Source organism: Octopus bimaculoides, chromosome 1 (assembly GCF_046866305.1).
Source record: "Octopus bimaculoides isolate indiv1 chromosome 1, ASM4686630v1, whole genome shotgun sequence".
In the NCBI taxonomy this organism is placed as follows: Eukaryota; Metazoa; Mollusca; class Cephalopoda; order Octopoda; family Octopodidae; genus Octopus; species Octopus bimaculoides.
In genome coordinates this window covers 114,013,412-114,039,838 of record NC_142928.1, presented here as the reverse complement: position 1 = coordinate 114,039,838, position 26,427 = coordinate 114,013,412, and the positions used below count along the sequence as shown (strand labels likewise).

The window sequence follows — 26,427 nt, the reverse complement described above, 5'->3', positions numbered from 1 at the left end:
GTAATCGATGCCAGAGCCCCTGCCTGGTTCCTGTACCAGTGGCACATAAAAAGCACCCACTACAGTCTCATGGTTGGTGTTAAGAAGGGCATCCAGCTGTAGAAACATTGCCAGATCAGATTGAAGCCTGGTGCAGCCACTAGCATTCCAGACCTCAATCAAACCATCCAACCCATGAAAACGGACTTTAAACAATAATGATGATGGTGATGATGATGATATATATATATATATATGTTATCATCATCATCGTTTAATGTCCGTTTCCACTGGCATTGAACGGTACTTTTTTAAGTGCTACCAGCACAGGAGCCAGTCGGGGTGGGTTGCTGGCTCAACCACATTCAGATGGTGCTTTTTACGTGCTACCAGCACGGGGAGCCTGTCAGGTGGTACTGGAAACGACCCATGCATGAATGGTACTTATTGCATGCCACCAGCACGAGAGCCAGTCAGGCAGCACTGGCATCGGCCACCACTACAATTTCCATTTGAATGTGATTTGATTTTTGATTTTGATTTTACTTGATTCAATAGGTTTCTTCTAGCACAGCGTGTCACTCGACGATTCAAAGGTACTTTTTAAATGGGCTGGTTATGAGACACTGGTATAGGCTACAGCTGTGATCTCACTTTACTTGCTAGGTTATCTCAATCACAGCATATCTCCAGAGGTCTTGGTCTTTCATCATTACCTCTGTGAGGCCCAATGTTTGAAGGTCATGCTTCACTGCCTCATCCCATGTCTTCCTGAGTCTCCCTCTTCCACAGGTTCCTTCCATATTTAGGGAGTGACACTTCTTCACACAGCTCTCCTCATCCATATGCAGCACATGACCATACCAGTGCAATTATCTCTCTTGCACACCACATCTGATGCTTCTTATGTCCAACATTTCTCTCAGGGAGCTTACACTCTGTCATGTGTGCACACTGATACTACACATCCAGCAGATCATGCTAGCTTCATTTCCTTCAAGCTTACACATGTCTTCAGCAGTCATGGCCCATGCTTCACTGCTGTGAAGCATGGCAGTTCACACACATGCATCATACAATCTACTTTTCACTCTGAGCGAGAGGCCCTTTGTCACCAGTAGGGGTAGAAGCTTTCTGAACTTTGCCCAGGTTATTCTTATTCTAGTGATAACACTTTCTGAGCATCCACCCCCACTACAGACTTGGTCACCTAGGTAGCGGAAGCTATCAGCTACTTCTAGTTTCTCCGCCTGGCATGTGATGGAATCTGTTTTCTGAACATCTGTGGTATTTATTGCCCCAATGCATCTGCCGCACACAAAAGCTATCATCCCGGTTAACCTTCCTTTGATGTTGCTACACCCCTTATGCGTCCATAACTTACACTGGGTACATCTTATGCAGTTTCTACCTACATCTTTTCTACAGATCGAGCAGGGCCATGTACCTGAAGGGGTTTGTGATGTGTTCATCTTCCTACTTTCTAGGACTTTGGTTTTTGCAACACTGATTCTAAGGCCCTTCAATTCTAAACCTTGCTTCCACACCTGAAATTTCTTCTCTAGTTCTGGTAGTGATTCTGTTATCAGAGCAAGGTCATCAGCATAGAGGAGCTTGCAGGAGCAACCTGTCTTGAATTTATCTGTTATTGCCTGGAGGACTATAACGAATAAGAGGGGGCTGAGGGCTGATCCTTGGTGAACCCCTACTGCTACCCAGAATTCTTCACTATACTCATTGCCAACCCTTACCTTACTAACAGCATCACTGTACAGGGCCTGTACAGCTCTTATGAACCACTTGCCAAGCCCCAGTTTCTGCATCGCCCACCAGATAAGGGATCAGGGGACCCTGTCAAAGGCTTTCTCCAAGTCAACAAAAGCCAAGTATAGGGGTTTATCTTTGGCTAGGTATTTCTCCTGCAGTTGCCTTACCAGGAATATAGCATCAGTGGTGCTTCTACCTGGCACAAAACCAAACTGCATCTCATCTCAGCAGGCTTTCTCACTAATTAATTGGGCTATGACCCTCTCTGTGACCTTCATCACCTGATCCAGCAGTTTCGTACCTCTGTAATTACATGGGTGAGTCAAAAAGTAATGCCATTTTGTTTAGGACAGGTATAATTACCAACACAGGAACATGTATCATACATCAGAATGAAGCTGGTCTTCTGTGGATCGCATCCCTACTTCTCAAAATAGTTACTGTTTCTCTCAATAGCAATGTTCCACCTTCAAATGAGAGCATGTATCCCTACCCCGTAAAATTCTGTTGACTGTCCTTTGAGCCACTTCTTCACTACCTCCATACTCAACAGATTTAATGCCTTCAGATTATCATCTCTTTGGCACCACGGAAGCGGGTTTGAGAGGAAAACTATTCCAGTGATGAGGAAATGAAAACTGCAGTGAAGAAGTGGCTCAAAGAACAGTCAACAAAATTTTACGAGACAGGGATACATGGTCTCATTTGAAAGTGGAACATTGCTATTGAGAGAAATGGTAACTATGTTGAGAAGTACGTATGTGATCCACAAAGGACCAGCTTCATTTTGATGTATGATACATGTTCCTGTGTTGGTAATTATACCTGTCCTAAACAAAATGACATTACTTTTTGACTCACCCTTGTATTTCTGTCTAAAGCATCACCTTTACCTTTGTAGTAGTTGGCTATGGTGCTGCTATACCAGTCATTGGGTATCACTCCTTCATGAACTCCCTAGTTTAAAATATGTGTGACTAGACCATAACCCACACCACCAGATATTTTAAGCATCTCAGCAGTGATTCCTGATGGGCTGGGGACTTTTCCTAACTTCATATCTTTAATTGCTTTATCTACAAAGGCGCTATCTATTCAGGTAGATGGTCCCTCTACTGGATCAGCATTTGGCAGACTCTCTTCCTTCCATTCATTCTCCACATTCAGTGGCCTTTCATAATGGCTTCTCCAAGGCACTTCCTTTGCAGAATCATTAAAAAGCAAGTGCATCATCATCCATGTGGACACATTCCTCTCCTGTAACATAACAATTTTCTCTCACACACTGTCATGCAATTCGAAATACTTCAGTTCTTTGGTCCTCACATTGCTGGACATTGGCAAACTTCTTTTCTGCTTTTCTCTTGGCTATGTATACCTGTCGCGCAGTTCCCTGCTACCCCCACTCTTCCAGGTTTTCCAGGCCTGGTTCTTTGCTCTAATGGCCCTGTCTACTGTATTATTCCACTACCATGTTACTCTAGGTCTGGAAGAGACTTTGCACCAGCTGCAGATTTGGTCTGTGGTGCTCAGTAAGTTGTCCTGTAGGAATTTCCAGTTACCCTCTATGTCCGAAGTCTGTAGCTCCTCCTCCCTCTCATCAAATCCCTAAATCTATAACCATGTGAAGGGTTCTTTAGCTTCCTAATCCTTCTTTTCTGGATTGGTCTGCTTCTTGGCATCCTTCTGGCCTCAAGTCTAAAGTCACTAATAACTAGTCTATGCTGGGGGATACATTCTTCACCAGGGAAGAATTTAAGAGCAACCTTGCATCCCGCTGTCTGGTGAGGATGAGATCGATCAGGCTAGGAGAATCGCCTGATTGATAGGTTATCACATGGGTGTCTGGCTTCCTGAAGTTAGTGTTGCAGATTAATAGGTTGCATGCATCGCATAACTCCAGTAGCCTAGTTCCCTCTTCATTTCAGAAACCAATTCCATGGCCTCCGTGAACACCATGGAAGATACCAGATTGCTGTCCAACATGCCATTAAAATCTCCAGCTGCAAAAATGAGGTCATTGCCACTTGTCTTTTATGTAGCTTGTAGAAGGCTATCATAAAAGTGGTCCTTCTGATTGTTTGGTAGGCCCACTTGTGGGGCATAGGCAGAGATAATTGTAGCTATACTATTCTGCAAGACTAGCCTGAACTTAAGCACTCTATCGCATACTCTGACAACATCTATAACCTCATCCACCCATTTCTCTGCAAGAAGTATGCCTACACCCCTTACTCCATCACTGTTACCTTCCCAGAAAATGTTATACCAATGTGCTTTGCCTGTGAGAACCCTGGCTGAAGCTCCTCTCCACCTTACCTCTTGTATGCAGCATACATCAACACGTCTCCATTCAAGCATCTCTACAATCTCACTAGAGCTACCTTTCAGTGTGCCTACATTGACAGTGCCAACTCTAAAAATTGGGAGAGGAATGTGGGAGGAGGCATGAAGAGGGAAGATGTTATTCAGTGCCTGAAAAGAAGGTTTTCATGTTTGTTTCATAGACATGCTACACTTGTTCTCACCTTTGACCAGTCATCATTCAAACTTTCAAGGGTGCTAAGATTCTTGCCCATACTGTGGGTAGGAGTAGGTGTTAGTGGTGTTGTAAGCATAATCATTACAGGCATCGTAAAATTGTAAATTTAAGCATTACTGGTGTTGCAGTTATAAGTAAATAAATAAATATAAAGGAGAATATGAATATCAATATGCCAATGTTAGATTAAGTAGGTGGGCAGCTAAACTAGTTGCATTTGTCATGGGAGAGAGAGGGAGAGGAAGTTGCAGGTATGATAGAGGATACCATCAGTGAGGGTGCGAGTTTCTGGTGAGAGAAGAGAAGAACAAGCATGCCCACACATACACACACACAGAACAAGCATGTGCGCGCACATACACACAAGACAAGCACAAGCACGCATGCACACACAGGAACAAGCACGCACATACAGCCCATTAGCTCTCTCTTTCCACTTCAATACGTCCCTTGAAATTACCGAGTAATTTGTTGACAAACTTCAAGTCAAAACGAAAGATATCTGATTAAATAGGTGGGCAGCTAAACTAGTTGCATTTGTCCTGGGAGAGGGGGAGGAGGAGGAAATTGCAGGTATGAATAGAGGATACCACGACTGAGGGAGGAGGTTTCTGGTGAGAGAAGAAAGATATCCAGTAATGGTGGTGGGAGAAGAGAGATATCAGGTATTGGTGGTGGGGGTGGGAATGGGAGAGGAGAGATATCCGGTATTGGTGATGGGGGTGGGAATGGGCGGGCACACCATGAACAAGCAAGGGTTAATGTGGAGAGATGGTACAAAAAATATGAGAACACAGGAAGGAAGGAGAGATTTCATTTAGAAAATTATATGAGGAATTAAGGAGAAGCGAAGGCTAAGAGACAGAGAGATTAGGAAGTTATATATTGAAGAGTCAATTTAAATAATTAGCTTACAAAAGCAGATATTAGTAAATAATACATATTAAAGTATTAATAGTGAATAAATGAGTGAAAAGATAAAAAAAATGAGAGAAAATCTTAGCTTAGCAGTGCATAACTGGGTGTCAGAGAACCATCTATGTTGGAATGAGTTGCTTGAAAAACAGGGAGGAAGCAGGTGAGTAAGGTATTTTATAGATATGCTATGACCGGAAGTGGACATTATGGAAGGGCACTTTCTCCCTGGGCTGAAGACAATAGCAATCACAGTAGCAGAGAATAACACAAGAAGCCATAGTGAGTGGGGAGGAATAAGAGAATAGTACGAAAAATATTTAGCCAACAGGAAACACAGAGGGAACAAGCAAGGGTTAATTTAGAGAGATGGTACAAAAAATATGTAGCCAACTTGAGAACACAGAAGAGAAGGAGAAATTTCATTTAGAAAATTACATGAAGAATTAATGAGAAACAAAGGCTGAGATTAGGAAGTTATTTATATATATATATATATATATATATATATATATATATATATATATATATATATATAAATATATATGTATAGCAATAAGAAAATGGAGGGGAATAGGTGGTATTCATCAACTTGCAGACATTGTAGAGGTAACATGCCTCATTCTATCTATATAACTCCAGTAGGCTGAAGTAATTAATATATGAAATAGAGGTACATGGATGATTCTCTAGGCCTCTTCAGAGATTTTATAAAGTTCATAAGGTTAATTTAAAATATCCAAATATAAAAATCTAAAAAAAACCATAAAAATTCACATATATATATATATAATATATATATATATATAATTCTGTGTGGAGCAAGAAAAAATCTAAATAAGAAAAATAATTTTGGTTTGAAGAAAAAGTAATGAAAAAAAATTTTTAAATGTTGTGTCAAAAAAAAATCTCAAAGGGGGGGGGGGGGGGTGGAGGGCGCCCCCAGGTGAGAAGTGGTCCACTACTAATAAATAGTGGACTGACACAGTCAGTAATGTCAGTCAGCAAGGTACGCTGTTTGGGCCAGTCCCGCAAAGATGACGTAATACACCGTCATAATGCAGGACATAACAGTAAGGGAGAGTGCGACTGAAAGGATACATCACTTTGAAAAAGTTGGTATTTACTTGCCAGCTCCTGTATTTAGCCATGGCCAGCTTCATGTGGCCTTAAGTTGTACAAGAAGGAAGGAAAACTTTAAAATTCTTTTGAAGGAAACAAGCAGTCAAGGGATGTTAATTGCAGATAGATTTTTCACAAAAAATTTGGTAATAAATGAATTATCAAACTAAAAACTTGGTTTTGTACCTTATTTATATATAAAATACTACAATTAGCCATCATTCTTGACGGCATGGGGCTCGGTAGCTACCAACACCCATACAATTTCAATCTACACATTCTAGCACCAGAAAACAGAAAAGAACGGAAACACTGAAACTGAACCCTAAATATAAGAGATATTAAAACTTAGAGCAGAGTTCAATTCTCAAAAGGGGGGGGGAAGATAGGGGAGACTAATTCTAAAAAAGGGAGATGTTGTGGAAGGATTTTGACCATCTCCCAAGCGACTAAAGGTGGACTGAATTAAAGAACTGAGAGCAATTGGAACTTCACGATGGTAAGCAGTCCAGTGTGAACCATGATACAGAGCGTTGAATCTTGTGTAATATTAATGTGTGTCATGCATATACTTTCTTTCCCCCTGCTTCATTATATTATATATCCAATAATCTATATATATAAAAATGAGAAAGTGTGTCTGTCTGTCTGTCTGTCTGTCTGTCTGTCTGTCTGTCTGTCTGTCTGTCTGTCTGTCTGTCTGTGTGTTTCCCTAAAACTTGAGAACTACACAACCAATTTCATTCAAATTTTACACATGTCTTACTTAGGGTTCTGGTTGTGTTTTAGTCAAAAACAATTTTTAACTTCTTGCATAGTTCGAGCCCACAGCAACATCATATCTCCTCCACTATTTAAGTATTATGTGTTAAAAGTGAAACAAAAACACTCATGTTAAATACTTTCACTTTAAAAATGAAACTATTCCACTAACTGAAACAATCACATTTCGATACTGTAATGACAGATACTTTTACTTTAATGGTGTGTGTATGTATATATATATATATATATATATATATATATATATATATATATATATATATACAGAGAGAGAGAGAGAGAGAGAAAGAAAGAGAGATGTATATGTATACATATACATGTATATGTACACGTATATGTATAGATATATATATATAGATATAGATCTATATGCATACATGTATATGTATACATATGTGTAGATGTATATATATAGGTATACATCTAATATGTACACATATATAAATGCATACAGATATCTATACATATATACACCCATACACACACACATATATATGCACACAAACACACACATTAGTCATTTGTTTTCTTATCCAAAACTATGTCAAAAGTATTGAATGGATGTTTAAGAAATTTGGAAATTATATTCTATGCATAATGGCCATAACCCCCATGAAAATTCATATATTTTTGATGTTGATGAAATTTTAACCATACAGATTACACACAAATAAAGTAATATTTCTAAAATTTTTTCTTCTTAGAAGTTACAAAGACCCCTTCATGGGGACTTCACACCAACAATTTAGTCATTTTTCCTAAGCAAAGACGAATACAGTTGTACCATTGGTAGCTATAGGGTCACCCGAACATAACAGATGAGCATTATTTGTAATTCAACGGTACAACAGTGTAAGACTATCCTTTCAGATATACTTACATTGTGATTTCTGCAATGTGGTGCATAAATTGTCAAGTAAATGAGACTCATCTTTGCCTCCACTGATTCACTTGCAAAGTGATGAGTAAAATTATTTCGTTGCAGACCTCCTTTGAGTCTTTTTATTACCACTGCGACACATATAGTCCCCAGTTGGTAACATTGATTTCAAGGCCTTCCCAGATGAGTGACTGGTTGTTCTAAGACATTTATTGATTGTAAATATTTTCTGCCCAGTTACCTATCGGTAGAGTGGTCATTTGCAAACTCCAGACGCGACCACTTTCATTTCCTTTTACTCCAAACGTCACACATTGTTGTTTCTATTGAGTCATACCCTTCCAATTGCTATAGATCCATAATGCATCTTAAAGCTGTACCTGTCACCTGTATGGTGAGGAATCCTACATTGGGGAGTAGTAACGACTAGGCTACGGTAGCTGACTGATTATCGTGATCATTCGTTTTTTGCTTTCCTGTAGCTTTGCTCTCTTTTACAAACCCAGTGAACATACATATATTTCCTATTTTAAAGAAATTCAAACAATACATATTACACACAAGTTAAAAAGATTCCCAACAATTAAACTTCTCTGGTTGACATTAATACACCCATCACCAATAGGGGCCTTAACTCCCACAATTTTCAGCTCCATGAGCTCCATTTTTCAGGAGCAAAATTCTTTTAAGGTCCATGTAGTGTCTTAGGCCAAAAAATTTTTTAACTTACTGCATAGTTCGAGCCCACAGCAATATCTTATCTCCTCCACTATTTCAGTATTATGTGTCAAAAATGAAACAATAACATCACTCTACTGTAATGTCAGATACTTTCACTCTAACACTGAAACTATTCCACTATTTCAGTATTACCTGTCAAAAGTGAAACAATAACATGTCGCTACTGTAATTTCAAATATTTTCACTTTAATATTTTCAATTTCATACTGAAACTATTAAAGTGAGACTATACTCTCACATATATACAGGCATACTATAAGACCCAAGTAAAAACATTCCCAACAATTCAACTTCTCTGGTTGACATTAACACCCCCACCCCCAATAGGGGCCTTCATTCCCACATTTTAGAGCTCCATGAGCTCTATTTTGCAGGAGCAAAATCTTTTTACAGGTTCCAGAAGACTGAAATTTTGGAATATGCGCATAAAGATCAATAGTATGGGATACATGTCTCATGATTAGAATTTTTTTAGGGTGTGTAAAGAGGGAAAGAACCCTCATGTGCAATTTTGATGAAATTCGAATCATATGTATTCCAGTTCCTTACAGAAAATATAACAGAAAAGTCTCATTTTTCAATTGCATGTAACACAGGCAACGCCGGGTATCTCTGCTAGTAGGATATAAAATGGACAAAGAAAGGATTGCAAATATTGTTAATATTGACACACTTTTCCAGATATTATTTGATTATGCCCTTTGCAACATTGAATTCCAAGGGAGACATGGTTCAATTTGTTTATATAGATCTAGCAACACACTACAAAAATGAACAATACTCTTCAAGATCTATTCTAACAAATAAGGACAAAGTTGATCAACTAAATGATGAGATTATGAATAATCTTCATGGAGATTTGATTACTCTTCTTTATGTAAACTCAGAGGAAAAAGAGAAAGTTGTTCTCTCCTTCCTCACATCATCAAAATCAAGATATGAGCCCCAGTATAATGCTTCTCCAAAACTTAGACTGTAGTAAATGTACCACTGCAGTGGTACTCAATGCTAATGACAATTTCATGACTGTTAAAAGCATTAAAGCTGGAATGGTACTAAATATTCTCCAGATTTCTCTTCAACAATTTGTTACCAATTTATCATTCACTCTAAAATTATCACAATTTCACATAGGACCTGCTTTTATTTTGATAAATAAGAGTCAACTTTGAAGATGTGTATATTATAGAATCGGACTCAGTATCTACACAAGGAAAATATCACGTTGCTCTCAGCTGAGTAGATGAACAAACAATCCTGAAAATATTTGTAGATCAAAGAGAATTCAACTGTACAGTTAGAAAGGTACATTATGATATGAATACAGAACTTTGACTTGGAACTTGTTTATGTAGAAAATGTAAATATTGTAGGATGTATATATTGATTTGCAGAATAGGAAATAAAATATTTTTAAAAATAAAATATTTTTAAAAATAAAATATTTTTAAAAATAAAAACTTTTTCTTTAACAGTGTTAAAAAATGTTTAAGTCTTCACTGAGAAAGACAACCCAAATTTTAATAATTCACCCAGTTAAAAGGCACTAATAGAACATATATTATTCAGAAAATGAAATTAGAGCTGAAGTTCCTAATTCTTTCAAAAATACTTTGTATTGTATATTAAGGGTAGCATTTTACATAGATGTACAAAATATTTTAAAGTAATGTTTTGCCTTTTTTCCATCAGTAAAGTGATAGGTATCAGTAGCAAACTAATTTTAAACAAAATATATTCTTTAATAAATTCTAGACCAATCTTTGAAAATAAAACATGAAAAATTGTTTACAATCAAAAAAGTTTAAGCCGTATCCTTTTAAAAGGAATTTACAGGCAACATACCAAATTAATGATCAGGTTGCATGTTTCTTTCAAGAGAACTTTCATCCGATAGGAAGTGCTGTAAAATTTTGATTCAGCCCAGATTGTAGAGATGGTTTCAAAGAGAGGGTAGAAATGGTTGTCTAAATCAGTCCAACTTTCTACTGCCATTTCATCATATATCACTCGTAGCGAGGACAAGAAATTATTGATCACTTCAGCTTCATTTAAGCCTGTAGCAAGAAAATTTTAAAAAAGACAATAAAAAAAACAATAAAACTGAAAACAGAAGAGTGAAATAACCAATTATTATGACAAGTTTCTGCTGTATAGCATCTGAATGATTTAATCAATTAAAATGTCTTAGGATTTACCAACAAAACTCTCCCCACTAAGGAAGCCCATGTTAAACATGCCATTCTATACAACTGAACATGATTTATTGTTTCATTTCTGTCGAGTTTTCACTATTATCAACATGCAAGATTACAGAATAATCCAAAATAAATATTCCAAGTATATTTCAATTGTAACATGAGACTATTCACAATTATATCTTGTTATATATTTTTTGAATGTGCTAATTCACATTGTCATAATCATGCTTTTATAGTACTCACTGACACAGGTGAAAGTGGCATTGTCACCATTTTTGCTACCATTTTAATGTCCACTTTTTCAGATGCCCTTCTGTTGCCATCTCTCACCTATTTCTAAGTGTGCTACCATCCCATGATCAGATATATATAACCAAAAAAAATAACCATAAAATCCTAGTAAACCTCTGTAAAAGGATAAAGAAGTCAATAAAAACAGAGAGGAACAAATACAAAGGGTACAACTAAAGAATAAAGAGCTTGGATGATAATAAAAAAAGATTCGAACACAAGTGAATCTCTTGTGTGCAACTACCTAGTCGAAATCATAGCAGAAGCCATAGTACATTAGAAATGGAGCAAACCACCCCAGGCACACACACACACACACAACACAAGGAAATACAATAGCAAGTGCTCTACACACCAGGACAGCCATCACAGAAATAAGAAAGGCCCTAACATTAACAACCACACAATAATTAAAAATACCAAAACTAATGGTAATTCCAGGACTATTCTGTGGTATAATGCTCCATTTGGGAAACAGATAATGTCCAGCATTCAAAAGCAGTTTTACACAGCGATACCACAGAATATTCAACACACAAAATGTCCGACTCACCTTTTCCACTAACCATAACCGAGTACAGATAATAGCAACACACGATGCAAGAAAACTATCCCACTTCTAAAGGACCAGTGAAAATAGTACACTGGACAAGGAAAATGAACCTATCAAGAGAAATATTGATAATACGAATCCTGACGAAGGGGTAGAAACAGTTAATAATGGAAGGGAACAGGGCACTAACACCAAAATAACACACTGGAACAAGACAGGGTAATAATCTAAGAACCAGCATTCAAAGGGAAACAACCCTAACACATACCAACACCTTCACAAGACAGGAGGCATAAACCACAAGAAATAACAGCACAAAAACGTCTATGCATAGACGGCTTAGAAAAAATACTAGACTGGTAGAAATGAGGACAACAGAAACATCTAGCAGTAGCCATAACACAATAATAGAAACAAGGAATAAGGTCTCTGCAACTGTGCTAGGTGTGCAATATGCCCATTAGGCTTCAGATGTTTGATGAAGAACTGGGTCTATAGATGCAAAATCACTTCTGAGAGAAGGACATACTTCTATATAGAGGCAAGCACTCTAAATTTCAAGAGAAGGCTAGCTAATTGCTTAAATGCTTTTAGGGATAGAAAAAATATGAATAGTACAAGTCTAAACAAACAAGTCTGGTCAATTAAGGACAGGAACCATAGCTATACTATGGAGTGGGAAATAATCAGTAGAGCTAAACCATGTTGGGCAGGAGGAAGTAGATGTGACTTCTGTATGGAAGAATTATACCCAATATTTACATTGCAAAACAAATTACTTAATACCAGGTTTGAACAGTCTTTAAAGTGCTTACAAAAACACAATAAAACATTTAAGAAATTTGAAGAAAGTTCTAGATAACACAATGTCACACCCACAGTTGAATGTGATAGGAAGGATAGAACATATCCTAAATCGAAAAAATTCATGGCCCTCCTTAACAAACCAAGCACATATTCTATCCAATGTATACTGCAAAACATAAACAAGACAGCCAGGAAAATGTATAACTAAAAATATTACACTTGTAGTGAAATATATAGATGGTACAATGTGTTGATGTGGCTGCATGTATGTTATCACAAGAGTTCATAAAGAGATGAAAGAATAAATACAGGATCTATACATATACTACATAAAAATATGTTCTATTTTTCTTTCGATGATGGAATCAAATTGATGGAATCAAATTGATGGAATCAAATTGTAGAAGCTAGATGAAGTAATCTTATGCAGAAAAGTTCAGAGATAGGAAATGTAGAACAACAGCGAAGTGTTGTATACCATACCATACTAAAGCTCATGAAATTTTCTGTATTTTGATGCACATCTTATTTCACAATTTACAACTTGAATATATAAAAAAATGCCATTTTAACATTAGTATACCAGCGTCCTTAAATTAAATGGCACCACTGTATATCCAAGTACATGCATGTATACAAATATACACAAGCACATACATACTCCCACACATACACATACACATATTTATATTTATATATATATATATATATATATATATATATATATACAGAAACATGTATACCATACTTTCAGTCATATCGGCTTTGGGGCATAGAGAAATAGATGTACATAGCAACGATGTGAACAGCTGTAAGTCTAATTGACTAAGAAGCAAAAAGCCAGGTTGGCAAGCTGTTTTTAATAATGGAACACTAGACATTCTAGAAACTTCCAAGAGAAATACCAAGCTTCTTGAATAATTAAGAATCACGTTTTGTGACAATGATGGTTTGAGAAACTCAGAATAGGGAGGTTACTTTATGATCTTTCTTGCAATGAAATCATTCAACTATCTATCTACTACTACACATACCCCAAGCAGAGGTAACAGTATACAATAATGAAAGTAGCAAAAATGTATACATCATAAAATGTCAAAACATAGAAACAATGTCACAGTTCAAATGTAATAAATGTTTATTAAATTTTTAGGCCAATGCATATCTATCACTTCTGGCAGTCATAGTATGTGACAGTGGGTGTAAAGGTCATGTTTGTAGTGCTGTGTGTGTGTTTGTTGTCTGTAGTGGGGGTGGAAATAGTTTTTTCTATGTGAGCCCTTTTTAGTCTATCAACAGAAATAGTGTTTATATGACCATTAAGGTCTAAGGTGAAAACTTTACCTGTGTAAGAAAGCACACAGAAAGGTTCTGCATACGGTGCTGTTAATGGATGTTTAACGGCATCATTGCAGACAAAAACATGAGTCCAGGAAGGATAGTCCTTATGTAAATATGTTTTAATGTCTTGTTTTCTGGCGTTCATATGTGATAACTTTGACATATAGTCATGCAAGCGTTCAACAAAACTTGTAGTGTCAATATCTTGCGTGTCTACAGGAACAATTATCTGACCAGGCAGCATCAACGAAGAACCATAAAGTGATCCTGCAGGAGAATATCCAATATCTTCTTTGATAGAAGAGTGGAGACCCAAGAAAACAATAAGAAATTCAATCCATCAAGAATCAGCAGAAGCAGACAGTGCAGCTTTCAGCTGTTGGTGAAATCTTTCAATCAAACCATTCGAAGCTGGGTGGTAACTGGTGGAATGAATGGCTGTGTTCACTTCCTAAAATCTCGGTAAGCTCCTGGAAAAGCTTAGCTTCAAATTGACATCCACAGTCTGCTATTATTGTTACAGGTGTTCCAAAAGGAGAAATCTATTTTGTGACTAAAGCTTGTGCCACAGTTAGAGAAGAGATGTCTGTGAGTGGAATGTCTTCTAGCCAGTGGGAAAAACAGTCGATACAGGTTAATAAAAACATGTAGTCCTGACTCGCAGGACAAGGTCCTACTTTATCAACATGTATGTACTGGAATCGTGCATATGGAATGGAGGAAGTACTTAATGGCGCACAGATATGTTTATGTAGCTTGGATCTTTGGCAATCGACATAGGTACAAATCCAATTAGCTATGTCTCGACACATGCTCAGCCAAACAAAACGAGCTGAAATAAGCTTCAATGTTGCTGTTATACCAGGATGTGAAATATTGTGTAGTGCTGAGAAAACGATACAGTGATGCTTTTCAGGAACTAATGGTCAAGGTTTACCAGAAGAAATATCGCAAAGGATCTGTTTGTTTGATGTCACAACTGGGAAAAATTGCTGGTTGAAAGGAATTAATTCTGGTTGTTAATTTCTTCAGTTGAAAATAGCGTATTAACAGGTAAACAGGATAAAGAATCTGCAACAATGTTTTCAGAACCTGGAATGTGTGGATATCATTCGTGAATTGTGAAATGTAATCCAAATGCTGAATGTCACTCAGAGAAAATTTATTTGGCTTGCAGTGTAAAGCAAAAGATAACAGCTTATGGTCCAGAGAAATTGTGAAGTTTCTACCTTCCAAAATGTGTTCAACTGAGAGGTAAATAGCTAACAGTTCATGACTGAATGCACAAATTTAGATTCAGCTGGTTTTAACTGTTTAGAGAAAAACGCCAGATGTTGCCATTCGCTATGGTGAAATTGTTGAATGACTGCACCAATGCCAACTTCGGATGTGCCAACTACAAGAGAAATTTCAGCATCAGGAATGGGGAGAGTCAACAAGGAGACATGAAAGAGTTTTTGTTTAACATTGTCGAAAGCTTGTAGTTCAGCAGGAGTTAGTGATCTTTTCTGTTTTCTTCTTGCAGTGTTGCAGCAATTTGTTGAGAGGGTATAAAGTTTCAGCACAATGAGGTATAAAACGTTGATAGAAATTAGCTAATTTAAGAAATTGCCTGAGCTGTCTTAATAAAGTAGGAACTGGAAATTTTACGATCGTCTCAACCTTCTCTGGCAAGGGCCTAATTCCATCATTATCAATGGTGTGTCCAAGGAAAGTGAGAGAAGGCATACCGAAAATACATTTGGTAGTGTTGATATGAATTCTGTATTCAGAAAGCCTTTCAAAAAGTTGCTTCAAATGAATTTCATGTTCTTTCTCGAAAGGACTAGTGATGAGATCATCAATATAGGCATAGACAAAACCTGACCCATATGTTGCTCCATCAATGAAATGTTGAAAAGTACTGGCAGTATTCTTCAACCCAAAGGGCATGGTAAGAAATTCAAATGACCCAAATGGAGCTGCAATAGCTGTTTTTGGAATATCATTTTGGTTTACAGGAATTTGATGGTATGCTTATATCAGATCTATTTTTGTGAAAATAGTGCAATCATGCAGAGAAGATGTAAAATCTTGTAGATGTCGTATGGGATACCTATATGGAGTGGTAATAGCGTTGAGTCTTCTATAGTTACTATTAGGTCTAAAATCACCAAATTTCTTTTTCCCTAAATGAAGTGGTGATAACCAGCTACTCTTTGAAGGACAAATTATTCCAAGCTGGAGCATGTGGCTGAACTCTACTTTAGCAGCTTTGAATTTTTCAGGTGGCAAACATGTAGGATGCGAGAAAATAGGACATCCACTGGTGGTTATATGACGAGTAGTTGTATGAGTTGAAGTATTACTATCAAAAGTTAAATTTGTTAACTCAGGATAGGATTGAAGCAAGGCTTAATATTTGTCTTATTCAGCTGCAATAAAAAAATAATGGGCAAACAGAAGTGGAATTGAAATGTCTTCTTAAAGTGCACAATTGTGTACTGCTATCAATAAGTCTCTTTCTTCTGACATCCACTAACATCGAAAAATGATAAAGAAAATCAGCTCCTAAAATCAGGTGAGGAAGGTCAGTAATGATGAAAACTTACTGGAAACTTCATCTGAGATTCAGGTCCACAGTGAGCGAAATCTCACCAACAGTTTTAATAGGAGAGCTGTTGACTGCTTGAAGAGATATGTCAGAAGCGAAAAGTTTTTCTAAAACAAATTTAGATGGCCAGATACTGCAGGACAATTCCAAATAGGATAGAAATTCCTTCTTAGACTCGAAATCTAGTATGAAAAATGCGTGGCTAGGAGAAAATGCACCAGGAACTGTGGTCACACACACAGTTTGGCTTTTGAGTTTTACTGACTTTTAAATGTATGAAATGAATTACATTTCTTAGCTGCAAAACCAAATTTATAATGATACTATCAGAAAGGTCTTGATCTGCTTGGAGAACGGGAATTAGGATGACAAAAACGACATGGTGACGAACTTCTATTAATACGCAAGAGACGAACTTCTGTGACTAGCTTGCCTATAGTCTTCTTCTGTGTAGGTTCACAAAATTCCTTAAATTCAGAAGAAACTGCAGCACAGTTGCAAAGGAGAATTGTTCTGTTCTGGAGTGGATTTTGTATACTCCAAAATCTGCCAACACTGCAAGTCGGTTGACTGTGCTAGCATTAATCAAATGGGTGAGAATACCTTGAACGTGCTGTGGTAATCTGTAGAAAAGGAGTTGTTTAAGCAACTTACTTTCAGAAGGGTTGTCCTCTATGAATTGCTGCATTTTTCTGAGCATCTGTAATGGTGTTAGGTCTCCTAAATGTTTGTCATTAAGAAGTTTTTGAAACTTCTTTTCAGAAGAAAGCAAAGTTCGTCTTAAAATTTTCTCTTTGATTGAAGAATACATTGCATCTCTCAGTGGAGCTGTAATAATATCTTGCAATTTTCCAGTTAATGATGATGGTATAGAACTAAGTAAAAATGGTCTGAATTGTGCTTGTTTGTGGAGTAAAATGCTTCCAAACTGGGCAAACCAGACAACAAAATCTCCTGTGAAAATTGGCAATACAGAATGATTCATGGCAGATATCACCATTTGCTTGAGTTGAAGAAAATTGTGACATGGAGAGTAGTGGAATATAACCAAATATGCCGTGTAGTAATCAAAGGGTCCCCATGTCAGATGGTCACCAATTAATGTAGAGAAATATATAGATGGTACAATGTGTTGATGTAGCTGCAAGTATGTTATCATAAGAGTTCATACAGAGAAGAAAGATTAAATACAAGATCTATACATTTACTACATAAAAATATATTCTATTCTTTCGATGAAGAAATATGGAATCAAACTGTAGAAGCTAGTTGAAGTAATCTTATGCAAGAAAGTTGAGATAGGAAATGTAGAACAACAGTGAAGTGGTGGCTTTCAGTCATATCTGCTACAGGGCATAGAGAAATAGACGTACATAGCAAGAGGAAATAAATTTTAAGGCTGAACAAATTTCCATGTTCTATATCATTATAATTTATTGCTAACATATACCACAGACAATATTACCATCCAGTGAAGCAAACGGAATCAGAGGAATTTCCAGAATGAATGACAACTAACAGTAGTCATAAATGTTAAATATTGATTAATGCGGTTAGCCATAACCTGGAACATCACTGAAAGCAACCACAGTATCCCTCCAAACTCACATCTATAATATGTGCGTGTGTGTAAGTGCACATATATATATATGGGAGAATTTACAAAAAAACAACAGACGAAGACAGGTGGTGTAAACAACAAACGAATGTATTAGTTTAACGTTCAGGAATAGAGAAAGTCTTTGACGTTTCGAGCTACGCTCTTCAACTGAAAGGAACACAGAAAGAAATAAGGAGAGAAACAAGGAGAAAAAAAATATAAATGTAGTGGTCAGCGATCTATCATGGCAAATGCCGGACAGAAGGATCACATAGGAGAGCTAAGAAAAAGGAGAGATAACAAAGGGGAGATAACAAAGAAGTGGTGAACCCAAGACGAGAAGCTATGTGTGTGAGAGAATGCTGGTGATCTTAAAGTATGTAGGTGTGAAGGTGGGGAAGGGAGTTGGTCAGTGCTAGTGTGTTGTGAAGTGATGTGTTGTGTGATATGGTGTAGCGTGGTGTGATGTGAGAGTGTTGGGAGGTGGGAGGTGGGAGGTGGTGAAGGCGAAGGTGGGGGAGGTGAGAGTGGGGAAGGCATGGGTGGAGTGTGGGTTAGGCTGAGGGGGTAGAGGTAGGGGTATGTGGGTAGGCAGAGGTTGGGGTGGGTGTAAGGAATGGGATGGGGTGGGATAGGAAGGTAGGGTAGGAGTGTGTTGGGGTGGGATGAGCTTATGAGGGAGGGTTGATGATGAGGGAGGGTTGATGATGAGGGAGGGGGGGGGGGTGACGATGAAGAGGGAAGGGGAAGGTGGATATAAGAGAGGGGAAGGTGGGTATGGGAGGAGGGAGAAAGCGAGGAAGAGAGTAAGAGAGGAGAAAGAGAGGAAGAAAGGAGAGAGAAAGAGAGGAAGAGAATGAGAGAGAGAGAGAGGAAGAGAGAAGAGAGTGAGACAGAGAGTAAGAGAGAAGAGAGTAAGAGAGAAGAGAGTAAGAGAGAGAGAAAGAGAGTAAGAGAGAGAGAAAGAGAGTAAGAGAGAAGAGAGTAAGAGTAGGGGTGAAGAGAAGTACAGAGCAGTAGGAGTCAGAGCAGGAGAGGAGAGGTGGGTAGGAGGAGAGGTGGGAGGAGATGTGGGAGGGAGGGGAGGGTGGGAGGTGGAGGGGAGGTGGGTGGGAGGGCAGGTGGGTGGGAGGATGGGTGGGTGGGAGGGGTGGGTGGGAGGGAGGGGAGAGGAGAGGTGGGAAAGAGGAGGGGAGGGGAGGAGAGGTGGGAAAGGGGAGAGGAGAGGTGGGAAAGGGGAGAGGAGAGGTGGGAAAGGGGAGAGGAGAGGTGGGAGGGAGGAGAGGAGAGGAGAGGAGATGTGGGGGAGAAGAGAGGTGGGAGGAGAGGAGAGGTGGGAGGAGAGGAGAGGTGGGAGGAGAGGAGAGGTGGGAGGAGAGGAGAGGTGGGAGGAGAGGAGAGGTGGGAGGAGAGGTGGGAGGAGAGGTGGGAGGAGAGGTGGGAGGAGAGGTGGGAGGAGAGGAGAGGTGAGAGGAGAGGAGAGGTGAGAGGAGAGGAGAGGTGGGAGGGAGGGAGGAGAGGAGAGGTGGGTGGGAGGGAGGAGAGTTGGGTGGGAGGAGAGTTGGGTGGGAGGAGAGTTGGGTGGGAGGGAGGAGAGGAGAGGTGGGTTGTGGGAGGAAGTAGGAGGTAGGGCGGAGGGGGATGAGAGGCAGGAAAGGGGGTTAGATGAAGAAGGGAGGGGAGTTGAGCCTATGTGGCGCAAAGAAGCGAAGAGAAAAGATTAATCCCTGTTCACGACGCACACGGGAGTCCGGATGGCCCCTGTGCAAGGACAATCCAAACACGGACAGGTGTTGCTGCAAGGAGTGACCGGCAGAGTGGCAATGCCGTGAAACCAGGGTGTCATTGCAAATATTGATGTCTTGGAAGTGTTCCGCGAATTGGTATGTATGTATACGTGTGTGTGTAATATATATATATATATATATATATATATATATATGTTAAATATATATTTTTTTACCAAAAAATTTGGTAAAAAATATAGTATCTGTTAACAATCTTAGCAAAAAACTCACAGTTGAGTTTTTGAATATATATCAACTTTAAATAGAGCTCAAAATTGATCCGTTGAAAATATTTTATTACAACAACAATAATAATAATAATAACAAATAAATTCTATGAATAGGAATATTTATATAATTTACTGGAATTAGGTCTGTTGCATAACTATAAGAGTGTATATGTATGTATGTATGCATATACATGTATATATATATATATATATATATATATATATATATATATATATATATATATGTGTGTGTGTGTGTGTGTGTATGTGTAAGTGTTTTTTATATATGTGTATTTATGCATGTTTTTTTTTAATATTTACTTTTTATATATTTTTATATTTACTTTTTATGTATCTTTATGTGTTTTTTACACATCGTATTTATGTGTTTTTTACACATCGTTTTTATATATATTTTATATTTTATATGTATCTCCATTGCATTTACTTTTCTCCTTTCATATCTACATCTTTTATATTGACTTTTCTATGTATTTTCTATGCATTTTTTTTTTTTTTTTTTTTTTAATATGTGGGGTAGACGAGGCCCATTAGCCAAGTGAAAGCAACTCTTCTAGGAGAAGGACACTCCGACATAAAACCAGGTCCATGACTTCTGTGGGAGCAGACTGGGCTCTTTTTTTTTTTTTTTTTTTTCTTATGAGGTCATGGTTGGGACAACCAGTATAGGAGAATAAAACTCCGAATTCAAATTGATCTACCACTGCTGGCTTGCAGTCTCCTTTTGAGGAAAAGCCTAGGAGAGGATACTCTGATATAAAACCTGCAGTCAACTTAGTACTAGTCATCTTGCTCTCGCTTGTCACTGGATTATACTATTTTGACCTAGAGAGTGGCAAAGGTGTTGTACAAGCATTTGTCACTAAAATCCAATGAAGTACAGATGTCCCCAACAAGACAAAACACTGTCAAATCACAGTCATCTTAGTATGACCCTAGAAAAAATTAGGGAAAAGAAAGAGAGAGAGAGGAGGGGAAGGATGGATGGGGGGGAGGAAGGAAAAAGGAGTGAGAAGAGCAAGAGAGGAGAGGAAGAAGGAAGAAAGGAGGAGAGAAAAGTCCTGTGGCGATGGAGGAGTGGCGACGTATGCAGACTTGACCGGTTGGAAGCATACAGTTACAAATCTGCACATTAGGCGGCAGGGTTCTTATCTTAACATTGCTAACATGTCTTCATGGACAGGGGCTGTTTTCGGTGGAGAATCTTGTGTCTGAGCAGCCCTTTTAAGGAGAACACTGCTCACCTGGATATACTGGGAAGGTGCTAGAAAAGGTGCATTAAAAATTGTCTGTCCGCACTCTGCTGGTTAGTTTACTGCGGCTAACGGTGGTTCAATATAGCAGGAATGAACGAAGAAATATAAGCAATAATAAAAAGTATGCGAGGAAGAAGGTTTTACTTAACTTGGCATGCTGGAATGTGAGAACTCTCTTGGATTGAGCGGATAGGCCTGAAAGAAGAACAGCTCTAGTAACTAAGGAGCTGAGACGTCTTAATGTTGATATTGCAGCTCTATCTGAAACAAGATGTTCAGGTGAAGATCATCTTGTTGAAAGAGCAACCAGCTTCACAGTGTTCTGGGTTGGGAGGCCAAAGGGAGAGAAAAGGGAGGGTGGTGTTGGGTTTGCAATTAGAAGTAATTTACTGAAAGACCTAGAACAACCACAAAGTATAAATGACCGCATGATGAAACTCCGGATCCCTCTCTCTTGTGGACGCTTTGTGACTGTTTTCTCCATCTATGCTCCCACACTCTCAGCAAATGAAGAAAATATCCATGCATTCTATGAGGAACTTAGAAGTAGTATCCTCTCAGTCCCTCTGAATGAGAAGTTGGTTGTGCTCGGCGACTTCAATACACGTGTTGGCAGGGACAATAGTGCTTGGAATGTACTTGGGCGGTATGGAATAGGTAAGGTGAACAAAAATGGTTTACACCTGCTACAAATGTGCTCTGAACTAGGGTTGGCTGTTGGGGACACATTTTTTCACCATAAGCTGAAACATAAAGTCACCTGGATTCATCCAAGATCAAAGCAAGGTCACATGATTGACCTTGTATTAACTCGGAAATCTGACCTACAGGATTTGTGTAGTCTCAGAGTATTGCGAGGAGCTGATTGTGATACTGATCACAAAATGGTTAGGGCTAAGTTCAAATTCAGGGTTCGTACAAGAAAGCACAGTGCAGGTGTAGGACAACTTAAACAGCCACAGGTCTCACAGCTATTTCGGGATAGATGCAGTAATATTTATTTTGAAGGTTCATGGCAATCTTTTCGAGAAGGATTATATAAGGCTGGAGTGGATGTGCTGAGTTTTAAGAGGAGACAACATAGAGATTGGTTTGACTCCAATGATGCAATGGTAAATGAGCTACTGGCAACAAAGAGGTCTACTTATGAAAAACTTCTTAACCCAAACATTAAGGGCAAAGAAAAACTAGAAAAGGTATACAGAGCGCAGAAAGCAGAACTGCAAAAGGAATTAAGGAGGCTCAAAGATACCTGGTGGAGTAATTTGTCTGAGGAAATACAGGCATCTTATGAAAGGAAAGACATTAAAAACTTGTATGGCTTATTGCGACAAGCTTTTGGACCGCAATCCTCAACGTATGTGTGTCCAGGCGTAGGAGTGGCTGTGTGGTAAGTAGCTTGCTTACCAACCACATGGTCCCGGGTTCAGTCCCACTGCGTGGCATCTTGGGCAAGTGTCTTCTACTATAGCCTCGGGCCGACCAATGCCTTGTGAGTGGATTTGGTAGACGGAAACTGAAAGAAGCCTGTCGTATATATGTATATATATATGTATGTGTGTATGTGTTTGTATGTCTGTGTTTGTCCCCCCAACATCGCTTGACAACCGATGCTGGTGTGTTTATGTCCCTGTAACTTAGCAGTTCGGCAAAAGAGACCGAAAGAATAAGTACTAGGCTTCCAAAGAATAAGTCCTGGGGTCGATTTGCTCGACTAAAAAAAGGCGGTGCTCCAGCATGGCCACAGTCAAAAGACTGAAACAAGTAAAAGAGATAAAAGAGTATGTTCCCTTGAAATCAAAAGACGGAAATGAGGTTATTAAGGATCCTCCTAGAATAATGAGCAGATGGAGAGAGCATACGTAGATTTGCAAGTTATTCATAAGAAATAAACAAAGGGGACCGAAGAACCCGATTTCTATTTAAAACCATAGGGGGAACAACTTCACCATGACTACTACCACCACTACTACTACTACTACTACTATTGTTATTACCATGACTGCTGCTAGTTATTTGACAGCTACCACTCCAAGAATCCCTCCCTGACCACTATTTAATTTACTAAAACAGATAGTAGTAATCTACTAAAAGAACCAGTTGGAATTACCATGTTCAAGGATAGGACCACGTGCGCATGCAAGAAATAACAGTAAACTATGAATGTCATTCTTAATTTTAATTTCAATTTTATTTTATTAATAACCCTTTTCTCTTCACACATATTTTATATTCATTTTTGATAAGGTTTTTCAAAAAACCGAAACATGTAAATTAATTAAAACACCCCAAAAATGTTTTAAAAAAGCGGCATTTTCATTCTTATTCATTTTCAATATATATATATATATGTATACACACATATAAATTTGAAATGGGCGATTCTTTCTACTCTTGGTATTCATGGTCAAACGGCCGGGTGGAATTGCGCAAGAAATTACACAGATGTGTAGAATGATCCATTGGTGTTGCTGGGTTTTGTATTTTTTGTAGCTCCGAAGGTTACTGAGATAATCTAATATAATAATACTCATGTGTTTATGAATGAGAAAAGAAGAGGTGATACATGAATAAGGAAGGAAGGGGTGATGTCATACTTGGTAGTGGGATGATGAAAATTGTATGCTGAAAAAAATAAATCAAACAGCTTTTCAAATTTGTGTGAATATGTGTGTGTGTGTGTAAAAGGGAGGGGGCATGTGAATATGTGTGTGTGTGTGTCTGACTGTCTGTGTGTGTGTGTGTGCCCGCAATGGAAGTGAGATGGTTCATCTTTGTTCACTTAGTATTAGCACTTATTTTTAGATGTGGTTGAATCATGGTTGTTTCTTTTTTTCTTTGATGGTCAGTTTTTTTTAGAGTTTTGATAGAAAAACATAATTCTAAAATTGTTTTTTAATGTAATATGCCCAAAGAAGTCGAATGCTTACATAGAGCAAGTTTTACAGCCTCATCATCCAAACCGACCAGGTGAAACTGGGCTTAGCTGCTGTTATATATGTATTTATATATATATATATATATATATATATATATATATATATATATATATGTGTGTACTATATATATTGGCTGACCAAGAACGCTAAGATTTTTCAATTCTATTTTACTATTACCGACATTTGCTGTTTTGTTAAATTATGCTACCCAAATCCCCCAAAAATATTTTTTTCCCTTGTGTTCTGACCACCCTAACTCTGGCACTGCCTCTCTCTCTCTCTCTGCCTCAATCTGTCTCTCTCTCTCTCTCGGCCTCACTGTCTGTCTTTCTCTCTCTCTCTCTCTTTCGATTACCACTCACTTCACCAAGACTTCCTCCAACACCACCATCACCCTATATAAACTACCGCACGTATTCGGATTCCCCTACTTGATTTTTAATAACTCCACCGAAAGAATACATATCCAGAAGATGCTCTTGTCTAAATTTGCTTTCTTTTCAGGTAGATTATGCTACTGTCCCCCGTCCCAGGGTCTCACAGGCCTACACCTCCCACACCCTCAGTGTTGGCACACTCAATGTCAGCACACCGAAAGGCAGGTCTGGTGAAATTGTTGTGATGCTTGAACGAAGATGTGTTGATATCTGCTGCCTCCAAGAAGTAAGGTGGAGAGGAGGTTCCGCTAGGTTCCTCACAGGCAAAGAACACAGGTACAAAATATTCTGGGCAGGGAACACAGACGGGGTCGGGGGCGTGGGTATACTTCTTGTGGAGAAATGGGTGGATATGGTAATCGAGGTAGTCAGAGTATGCAACAGAATACTTAAGATTAGATTAGTGCTTCATCATGGGTTAGCAACCATTATCTCGGCCTATGCACCTCAGCTGGGGATACCTGATGGAAAGAAAGACCGATATTATGACACCCTCTTGCAGACTACATCATTGACAAATGACAGGGACCTTCCCTTTCTGAGTGGTGACTTCAATGGACATGGACAACATACAGGGGGCTTCCATGGCATACATGGAGGCTACGGTTTTGGTTCCCGCAATGAGGAGGGAACCAGGCTGCTGGAATTCCGCGATGCAAATGATCTTACGGTTTGCAATACTAACTTCAGGAAACCTGTCACTTACCATTCTAGCAGATACACTAGCCAAATTGACTACATTAACGCCAGAAAAAGGGAAATATGACTGCTTATAAATGCCAAAACCTTCCCAGGCGAAGAATGTACCCCACAACATAGCCCTGATCCTGAAGTCACTAATTACCAGTCTAAGTGGTTGGCCAGAAGACAACCAGCATGGAGGAGAAGGGTCTAGAAGCTTAAAGATCCTGCGAATGGACAGAGATTTAGAGATGTATTACTTGAAGCCTTTGACAAAATAGAAGGGGATATAGCTTCACACGGTGAAGAAGGCAACTGGAGGATTTTACGGGACAACCCGCTGAGGGTCACTGACAAGATCTGTGGATGGTGCAAAATCCCTTCTCGACCCAAAATAATGTGGTGGTAGAACAATGTTCATGACAGGGCTATTAGAGAAAAGAAACACGCTTAGAAGGAGTGGAAGAACGGGGTAGCAGGGAATGCCGTAGGAAAGAAATGTGTCCGCACGGATGATAGTTCACTTGCACTAAACGAGGATGCAAAGAGAGAGGTTTGGAGACGCCACTATGAAAGGTTGCTCAATGAACAAAATGAATGGGAGAAAGAGAGTCTACCGAATGTCGACCCAACAGAGGGACCAGCTAGCCGAATTGACACTATCTTGGTAGATAAAGCAATAAAGATTATGAAGAAAGGGAAAGCCCCCGGCCCATCAGGAATCACCGCCCAAAATATCTGGCGGTGTTGGCTATAGCGTAATCACCTGTATAGTTAACCAGGTGATACAAGAAGGAGTCATACCCAATGACTGGTGTGGCAGCACCATTGTCAACTGTTACAAAGGTAAAGGTGACGCTTTAGATACAAATAATTACAGAGGTATCAAGTTGCTGTATCAGGTAATGAAGGTCACAGAGAGGGTCATAGCCCAACTAATTAGGGAGAGAGTCAGTTTAAA

At 38.7% G+C, this 26,427-nt stretch overlaps 1 protein-coding gene across 1 annotated transcript in view; it reads right to left on the bottom strand.

Annotated features, from left to right (window-relative positions):
• Window positions 1–26,427, bottom strand: part of LOC106876453 (dynein beta chain, ciliary) — an 855,334-nt gene that overhangs the window by 659,052 nt on the left and 169,855 nt on the right. Inside the window, exon 7 of the mRNA XM_089350837.1 lies at window positions 10,575–10,786. Within this exon, the coding sequence (XP_089206963.1) occupies window positions 10,575–10,786 (212 nt within the window). The remainder of the gene's footprint in view (window positions 1–10,574; window positions 10,787–26,427) is intronic.